Source organism: Lolium rigidum, chromosome 1, assembly GCF_022539505.1.
Source record: "Lolium rigidum isolate FL_2022 chromosome 1, APGP_CSIRO_Lrig_0.1, whole genome shotgun sequence".
Lineage (NCBI taxonomy): Eukaryota > Viridiplantae > Streptophyta > Magnoliopsida > Poales > Poaceae > Lolium > Lolium rigidum.
In genome coordinates, this window is record NC_061508.1 from 221,914,677 (window position 1) to 221,924,458 (window position 9,782).

At 47.9% G+C, this 9,782-nt stretch overlaps 1 protein-coding gene and 1 pseudogene across 3 annotated transcripts; both read right to left on the bottom strand.

Moving 5' to 3' along the window:
• Positions 1 to 1,259: 1,259 nt before the first annotated feature.
• LOC124655218 lies at positions 1,260 to 2,341 on the bottom strand (annotated as a pseudogene).
• Positions 2,342 to 3,089: 748 nt separating this feature from the next.
• On the bottom strand, positions 3,090 to 5,458 carry LOC124683198. Of its 3 annotated transcripts, XM_047217759.1 has the most exons (5): positions 5,325 to 5,458; positions 4,789 to 4,902; positions 4,164 to 4,240; positions 3,944 to 4,026; positions 3,090 to 3,157 (listed from the first exon to the last, which is right to left on the bottom strand). In XM_047217759.1, the coding sequence occupies exons 1-5, from the start codon at positions 5,412 to 5,414 to the stop codon at positions 3,099 to 3,101; spliced, it is 423 nt and encodes a 140-aa protein (XP_047073715.1). In that variant the 5' UTR covers positions 5,415 to 5,458; the 3' UTR covers positions 3,090 to 3,098. The 3 variants fall into 3 exon arrangements, 2 of the variants coding, with proteins under 2 accessions (XP_047073715.1, XP_047073716.1); XR_006996593.1 differs by lacking the exon at positions 3,090 to 3,157 and having other exon boundaries at positions 3,704 to 4,053; positions 4,789 to 4,894; XM_047217760.1 differs by lacking the exon at positions 3,090 to 3,157 and having other exon boundaries at positions 3,704 to 4,053.
• Positions 5,459 to 9,782: the final 4,324 nt, after the last annotated feature.

Consider the following 9,782-nt stretch of genomic DNA (forward strand, 5'->3'; position numbering starts at 1 on the left):
TCGATGGAGTAGAAGCTCTGCACAAGCGCAGACACCGTCCGTTCGCCGGCGAACTCGAGGAGGCCCGCCCGAATGTGTACTCCAGAGCATGCGCCACTTCATGCCCCACGGTGGGCGCCAACCGTCGTCGTGGTGAACGAGCGGATGCCATAGGATGGCTTAAGTTGGGGCCGAATGGACGTATGAGGATTCGGGGGAGGGTTTGCGATTAGATGGGAAGAACTTCCGGATGCTTTCCTCAAGAACACAACCAAAGGCCGGTATGCAAGAAGAGAGACAAGAGGAAGAACTCTTTACTAGATCGCTAACTTCATTGATCTCAACATGGTTACAAGCTGTTGTACACCGATTTCTCTCGTGGTCTCGCGCCCGTAGGAGGCGTACTCCCTCTCCTTATATAGGGGAGAGGGTGGCTTACACTGGAAGAAACCCTAATGGCATCTTTGACTAGACAAACTACTTTACAAAGCTACTTTAATCATAGATGACACCGGAGTCCTCTTTAATCAGGGGCGCTGACGTCCTCCGGCTTCTTTGACCGTCACCCTTCTCTTTATCGTCAGCCCTTCGTCTAAAGTTACTTTGCTTAGCTCATCTTTGTCTTCTAGCTCTGGAGAGAATCTTTGACCAGTCCCGCCGACGAGCTCTCCCTTCCAGTATCTTCTTTACCGGGTTCCAGTATACCCCTATTGGGGATACCGGCTTAGCTCCACTTAGCTAAACTCTTATCCTTAGGTTCCGTACGAACATTAAACCGGTATCTTGATGGCATACGCCATCCGGTTTGGCATGCCTTTGGCATACCGGGGGTTATCCCCCCAACAAGAAGTCTCAGGCCTCGACATATTGCAAGGACTGTTCTCTCAATGAGCTAGAGCAGTCCTAGTATCCTTTTGAAAATCCTTTCGAATGATACAAGTTCTATAGGAATTTGCCCGAAACCGGTTGTGTTGTCACGTGGCATCAACGACCAAACTAACATCTACTCGAAATATTAAAAATAACAATTTCGACTTAAGGGAGAAGAGAACTATAGGCTTGCCTACGTACTGCGATCATAAAGAACTGTTCCTACTTGCACCGATATAACACGACAAGTGGAACATAATTGTAGCAACATACAACACATAGAGGAGAATTTTTATTCAGTTGGTTCTTGTTGCTTCAAATAAATAGACAATGTTACTAGAAAGAGCAAGCTAAACAGGAACATAAGAACAACATACGACCGGGGTACAATTCATCGCGTCGTCATGTGCCTAACATAGTCTAGTTTTCTTGCGAGAGCCAGGGTCCATGATGGCCGGCTTTTCATGTGCTATCTTGAACCGATCGCGTGCTTCAGCCAAGAGATTCGGAAAGCTCGCATCAAACGGAGGTACTCACCGGATGTCGCAACCACCTTGAAATTGTCACCGTCAGCGAGGAAACTGAAGCACCTAGCCTTGAGATTGGAGCAGGCGTGCTGCTCCGCCAGCTCCAACATTGAAACCACACTGTCAACCGTGATACCATCAGCACATAGCTTGTCCTCACAGATCTTCTTTAGCCTCTCCACCGCGTACCTGTCAGCAGCTACAAGCAGATGCTGGTATTCTGCGACAGCGGAAGGAACAACTATCTTGCCAGCGTCGGGTAGTGAACCATGGTATATGTAATGGAGCATAGATCTGAAGGTGGAGGCCTCCATATCTTGGATGGTGATGCTAGATGCCATGTTGCTTTCAGCCATGGGGCCGTACAGCTCCGCTCTAAAGACTGCTGAGGCTGTCGCGAGCACCACGCGATGTGCACCGAGGCTCTCCCCTCCAACGTCGAAGGAAACGTCAGTGAGTTCTTGTTTACCCCACAGCACGGCCAGATTATGAGCCAAATGTGGGAGCTCATTCTCCGCTGATGAAGATGGAGGTGCCCACGGAGGGATCGCTGGATCTGAATGGTGCTCAATGTTCACAGAGCAGAGCACCACGAAGTGGTTGTCCACAACACAGTTGGACTTGAGATCTTCTCTCGGTGCGCACAAGAAGAGCACACCATCGACGTGAAACCCAGTCCCGATGGAAGGTGCCGGTGTGCCGGTCTTGTCGAGGAAAACCATGTGTGTGGACACCTTGGTATCGGCTTTCAGAACGGGGCCAGTCGGGATGATACCGAACATGTCGCTGTATCTCGTGCATGCAGGCCAGTAAAACGTGTGGAATGAGCATCCAGCAACGACCGTGCTCGACGCTAGTACTTCAGGGGTGGCATCCTCGGACGATGGGAGCCTTACCCGGAGACGGAAGATGTTGCTGTCTCTTGTAGGGACAATGTGGCAAGTGGATGACTCGCCGGCAGCCATGGTTGGGCCTCGATCGATTCGATCGACTTGGGGAAGTGGCAGAATCAACGAGGAAGCGGCGGCGCGCGAGCTGAACGGAGGCGTCGGCCGGCCGGAGGTGGAAGAGGCGGCGTGGGAGAAGGACTGGGAGTGGAGTGCGCCTAGCTAGGGCTTGGACTGAGGATGGTGAGGAGGGAGCATCAGCCTCCAGAAGTTTGGGCTAATCCTGGCCATCGAGTCGGCAAAAATTCAAACGCACAGCAAAAACATTCTTCGTGTGGAGACGTGAGGCTTTTGTATTCTATTCCGGGGATCAATCAATCAGTCCAAAGGCAGCAGCATGTGACTCGGTGGCTAATGCAGCAATCAGGGTGCGGGGTCGCACAGCAGAAGCAGCCGCGGATGGATCCGTCGCGGTCGCTTTCATGCATCCGCTGTTTGACTCGTGCCGAACAATAACAGCGGATTCCATCCCCTTCTCGCGGAATACTTTAACTAATCCAAATAAATCCCTTCCATTTTCTTTTCTTTTTTCTCGTCTCAATTGGTTCGATCGCAAACAGCGGGCTATCCGCTCCGAACTTTGCGCTCTTTTCTTTTTCTTCTCTCCCGCAAACAGATAGCCATGCTGCCCTCGCTCGCTATACAACGGAAAAAACAAAACAAAAAAAAAATAGCGCCGCTTCCTCTCTCGCTCTCACTGACTTGGAGGCCTTCTTTTTCTCTCCCTTGCCGCATGGGCTGGGCTGGACTGGACTCGACTGGATTCCGTGCCTCCTCATGTTTTCTCCTCAGAGGCCGCCTCCCTGTACCCCAGCTTCGCTCCACCTCCTCCGACTACTGTCCATAGCAAACAGTAATAACCATATAAGAACAAATACTGCACACTAAGAAGCAAACGAAATCGAAAAACTGAGCACATAGTAGTGCATATACATCTACTGCATTATAAGCAGCAGCAAACAAAACCCATGAAATTGAGCACAAGTTGCCCAGCAAAGATGCTAAGTACTAGGACCAAACGAAATACTATAATGTTCAGTTATACAGCTAGCATTAAATGCAGCATCGGTTTACCAAGTACGTACTACTTTCTACATTCTACAAATGTTAAAACAGTGAGGTGCAGTTATTCTGCAACCCCTGCCTCAATGAGCTTTCGCAATTATTGAACATTGACACATGATCAAGTCCCAGAAGATAAGATTCCAGCAGCACAACTACAACACTAGTAACCAGGTTCATAGCAGCACACACAAGACACACCACCTATATCATTGAGGAAACAAATTAAACCGCTAGCAGCACCGCCGGCGACGGAGTTCGCAGCATTACCAGGGAGAGACGCCGGACCACGCCGGACAGACCAACACATGTCCAAACCATCATAATCAGCTGCGAACAACAAACCTTCTTGCTTGCTATATTACGTAGACCAAGTTCCCAAAGAGCACACGCACAAGCTTATGGAGATCAAGAACCGATCAGCTCCCCAAAGATTCCAACCAGCCAACATTATATATAGACACAAAAACCTCGTTTTAAATACAAACACCTCAAGCTCCGGCCAGGTTTAACATTCCAAACACAGCAAAACCACCATGGGAAGAAGCACAAGCTCACCTTTACCATGTACACCAACAAGAGGCCACTGCCTGCCTGCCTGCTTGCTTGTAAAGTTGCAAGTAATCACAGACCTCCAGCGCCTATAACATTACACGATCCAAAGTTACCTACCAAGTGAACAGAAAAATCAAATGGAGATAGACTAATGCTACCCAACTCCCAATGTCCAGGACCCCACCAGGTGTATAACACGACTAGCCCATGCCATTTAAGTTACCTGCAAAACACCTGCTTCATCGCTGCAACCATGGAGAAGCAACACTTCAACCTCACATACACATGCTCAAGGCGGCCCTGCAGCAATTTCCAAGTCAGCCAACAATTTCACAACCAGAATATCATCTTCCAATAAGCATTGATTCAGCAGTAACAACAGAATTCATCTTTATAATAACGCAGCATTAACTCTGTTGAATCACAATTAAAAAAAGACACACTGTTTGGGAATACACCTGCATATAAAAAAGGATACATATCACCGGAACCGCAAAACATACATGCTGATTCTTCGGCAAAAGAAAACCAACCACACCTAGACATTGTTAGGTCGACATGCTCCAGACCAAAACAACGGCAGGCAACCATACAGTTCAAATCAAACTAAAACAGGAACTAGGAAATATAGGAAGCTCCCAGGTCCAGTGCCTCTATATTATGCACAAAATGGGCAAGCATTAGCACTGCAAATACAAAATCAAGCATGATACCGATATGCTAACACTCAACACCTTACACAGAATATCCAAACGTTCTACTACATGCATCACAATGCACAATACTGAATCACCAATAGCAGTAATCAGCTCCCAAAACCATAGGGTTGCCAAAGAGAAAATTTTGACCTTTGTTGCTGATGTCAAAGAACACCCGAACTTCGACGACAGAGTAGCCGTGGAAGGGCCTTCGCGACGAGACCAAGCATTCAGATCCACACGTGGAGGCAGGACACTACAAGACTGAAATTAGCATCACCGCACATGTTACATAAGAGGACTGGCAATTGCAGTAACCTAAACGGTGCATACATTAACAGCTAGAGCTGAATATATGCCCAATATCCATGAACAGCAAATGCTGGTATACCTACTTTTTTCACTTAACTATTTCCATAAGTTTCAGCTAAGAAAATAAATAATTCGGATGAGAAGACAAATCAGAATAGCATTTTTTAGCTTTTTTCCCCATTCACTAGCTTGCATATCTGAAACAGAACTGTGTAAACCGAGTTGTATTATCAATCTACAGGAGCACAGGGTATACATTTAGACCTTTACTAAAATCATGAGTAAGCAAACGGAAATCTAAGCGCCAAGCTCATCTCAGCATTGTTTTGCCCCAGCAGTACCATAAAAAGACTGTCTTGGAAGGTAAATCGCACCTTGCTCCTCCTGCAGTAGTCGACGCCGTAACAGAGCCAGAGAGCACCGATGAACAGGTCGCCGTGCCTCCTATTGCAGGGCACCGTCATGGTAGGACTCGAGGATATCTCCCTCGAGACGAGGCTGGACGAGCTCGTTGTCGAGCATGCCCTGGTCGAGCCCCTTCTGCGAGGACTTGCAGCACTTCCCGCTCTAGCCCTCTGTCCCCCGCCACGAACAGCCGGCGTGGCTGCTACCGTCGGACGCGAGGGTGGCGGTGCAGGCCGGCCTTGAAGGGGAACAACGAGGAGAAGTTCTGGCCGGCGCTGGAGCCGTCCGTAGAGTAGGGACGCGGTCGCCGGCGCGCGGCCGGCCCTGAGGTCGCCAGCACCACCAGTGAAGGTCGGGGCTTGCTAGCAGGCGCATCTGCACCGCACGGTGATGAAGGTCGTCGATCCTGGTGCCCGCCACCCGCTTCCGGGCGTCGCCGTCGCCGTGGACGCCCATGGCGCCGCCGTCAGCCGGGATACCGAGCTAGGGTTCGATTTGGTGGTTCTCTTCGGTGGAATAGAGAGAGGGGAAGGAGGGGGTTCTTGGGCGGTGGTCGGCGGGCAATGGAGTGGCCGGAGTTGGCCGGGATCTAGGCCGGCGACGAGGTTGATGAGGGGGTGGGTGGAGGAGGAGACGGCGTTGAGTGGGGTTGGGTCTGGTGGCGTATGGCGTTGGATGGGGACTTGGTCGCTTGGTTTTGGTTTTGATTTTGGTTTTGTCTGAATGTCTGCCACCAAAATTGGTCTCGCTCGCGCCTCTCTCACTCAAATTTTGGTTCCACGGGGTGGCAAATTCGCGGCCAGGTCATCGATCCGCGGCATCTGCTCCCCAATTCCATCTCATCCATTCATTTCGTTCCAATCCAACGGCTCATGAAGTTTGTGTTTCCTCTCAGCCTAAAATGTCCACTTTAGCGCCGAAAATCCAAAAAAGCATGGCATACAAAGATTTTGTTCCGACAATCCGTTCCTTTTGGTTATGTCTTGATCCACGAGTTTTGTGTGCATATGGACTTACCAATAACTTATGCATGTGAGAATGCATGTAGTAGCATCTCATTATCATATGTGTTTGGTCTTACACCTGTGTGTATATGCACACACCATCACACTTTCACGTAGGTATAACTTACGATATATAAAAAATCCACAAAATGGTCCACGGAACAAAAATCTATCGAGGCGCGATAATTCCCGGGATAACACGGGTAGGCGCGAAAATCTTAACAGGGGAAATCAAAGCATGCAGATGCGAGAAGGAAAACGGCGGGAGGGGCGAGACGGGGCGTGTAATTGGGGTAGTGGTGGAAATATGGGAAAAAGAAATTGTGGAGGGAGGATTTTCCATTGACTCGCCAATACCGCTGGAATACCATCTTTTCAGCTCCATCACGGTCCCCGGCTTGCCTCCCTTGGGTTTGGTGCGGCTTGGGGGCCTCTGGGCGACGAAAAAATGGCATGTGTCGGATGAAAACGGGCTTTCGGGAGAGGGGCTGAGAAAGATTTTGCGTTTGGCGCCCTCCAAAACCATTTGGTGCCCTTTAGGGGGATTGATGGAGATGCTCTTAGCTAGCTTAACTACTAATAGTTTAGTTTTCTAAATATAATTCTAATGATCATGCAAACAAAATGCATTCATTATTTTGCCTCCCAACCAAGTGGATGGAGTCAAATTTCTTCCTTTGGTATTAACGGCGTCCTAGGAAGCATGACATCCATATTATTTTTGTACCACCTTCCTTCTGTAGCCCTTGTTCCCACGCCCGTGAACACGCATGTCATTCATGATCACCATATTATGTGCATTCTAATCATCGATGTGCACATGGGACCATATTATGTGCATTCTAATCATCGATGTGCACATGCGAAAGTTAGGGCACACAATGCAACTTTTGGCGGGAAACATGAAGTTGGGCTTGCATGGACCATGCGAAGAGTATGTGTGTTGTGGCCTATGCATAAAACAGGGGAACCAACCGTGAAAGAAATATTGGACTCACGGAATTGCCATGATGGGAACAATGTCCTCAAAACTTAGGGTTTCAAATATAGGGTGACACACTATTGGGAGAAGATCAATGCCATCCAAGCCTAGATGGATGGATAGGGGTGGCGGAGGCGAGGCAACAACGCCAATTGGGTTAGGGGAGGCGGTTAGGATGGTGGAGACGGACATGTCGCAACAACAAAGAAGATACGCTAGCGGTTAGGGATGCATTTAGGGCTGGTGAAGGTGGGATATACGCGATGGTGGAAGTAGGCATTTGGCCGCGGGATCAATCCTAGTGGAGGCGGGTGGGTTGCGGCAATGAAAAGTAAAGGCCATCAAAACCAAAGCTACTCGACGCCGACATACACCCTAGTTTTCCTAGATCTTCCTCGACCGGAGTGGCATTTCATGCCTATAATTACATGTGTGCTATAAGTCACTAGTACACATATAGACTCATATTAATTGCATGCACCCGTATAATACCTAGCTTTCGAGACCTTTCCAACATTGTCGGAGTTGCTCTACTACGAGTTCATATGCAAAAGTTAGGGCGCGTGTGTGGGACGATGCAACTTTTGGCTGCTAAGTTAGATTTTTGCATGCATCTCCCATGCAGGAAGTACATGTGATGTATCACATGCAGAGGGCTAGGAGAAACCAAGCCGGGATGGAAAATTGGTCTCAGAGAATAAAAACATCCCAAAGTTTAGGCGGGAAAACACCGTCTCCCAAAGTTTTGGAGTGAGGACAGACGAGGCTGGAGGGTGTACACTCATATTGCATGCACTTTTAAAAGTCATCTCTTCCCGAGAGATATCCAACCCTGTCGTAGCCGGCCGTATTAGAGTTCACATGCAAAAGTTAGGGCACGTAGGTGACTGGTGCAACTTGTAGCGGGAAAATACCATTTGGGCATGCATGGACCTTGCAGAGCCTACATGTGGCACATGCATAAAACATATGGGAAACCAACCCAACAAAAAGATTGGTCTAGGAGAAATGATGTGATGGGAACGGTGCCCGAAAGTTGGGGGTAAGCAGCGGGAGCACGAACAAAGTGACGTACGTAGATTCCGATGGTTGGGGGGCAACGCTAAACAGGTGACTTGATTAGACTAGATTGGCCATCGACTCTTGGGCAACAACAAAATTGGTTGCGGAGTTGTTGAAGACAGAGAGGACGTGGCTCGGGTTTCTCGAAGCCGATGGTGCATATGCTCCTAGACTATGTGACGTTGCTAATGATGTCTCCGCAAATACGATGTGTGGTTGTTGTGCTTAAATCTATCTTATTTTAGAGGGGCCTCCAAGCTCGCTCTCATCCGTTATTGGGCATAAAATCACAATACGATTAAATGATACCATAGTTATGTGCTACTAAAAAGGAACTTTAAATAGACACTAGTTGGACATTTCCAAATGTTCAACTAGTTTTCTTTGCACAAGTGAAATATTTTGGTATTAAATATGCTTATATATTTTTTATTGTATTTCTTATTCATTTTGGTAATGTCTTGATCCACGAGTTCGTGTGCATATAGACCGGCCAATAACATGTGCATGTGAATGCATGTAGTAGCATATCCATATTGTGTTTGGTGCCACAAACTTGCACTCGTGTCATATATATGCACTCGCCATCACACTTTCATGAAGGTATAACTTTTGAGATTTTTTTTCCCGTGAAACGGTTCGCTGAACAGAATCCATCGAGGCGCGATAAGTCTGGGGATAACACGGGTAGACGCGGAAATCCTAACGTGGGCAATCATGACATGAGGTTAATTGGAGAGGACATACGAAGTCAAGACTACACACGATGTGTTTCGGCATGATGGCCATGTCGCCAACTAGAAGGCAATGCCGAGTCTTGCGTAAACCAAGGAGCCACGACTCTAGTTGATGCCTCGAGAAACCCTCGAGTTGAAATGCTAGACTCTAAGAGCTCCAATAAGGACCTAACAACACTCAAGGCTCAACGGATTAGGGTAGATTTGGAGGTCGTCGACGGTGAATTGGTGAACGGTGGGAGGGAAGATTGTCCGATGTGACGGGAGGCCACATCGACAATGGGAGTCTTTTGATTGAGATTGTAGAGCGGGGTGGAAGGTTCCATAGGAGAGAGAAGGGTCTAAGATGGTAAGATATGCGGAAAGGGAAAGAGAGACACGAGAACGGGCACGTCAGTGGTGACTACGAGGGAGTACACGACATCAAAATATTATTATGAAGACCGATGAACATGAACTAATAGTCATCAACATCGCTACGCCATGGGTTCATCATTGTAAGAATAAATATCTATCAAACGAAAATGACATAACATAATAGATTTTATCTATTTTCACATAGAAAACAAATTTAATAACATGACATGCATAACTCATAAAAATATATACCATGTATGTGACCCCCTATCCCAAAGTTTGGGA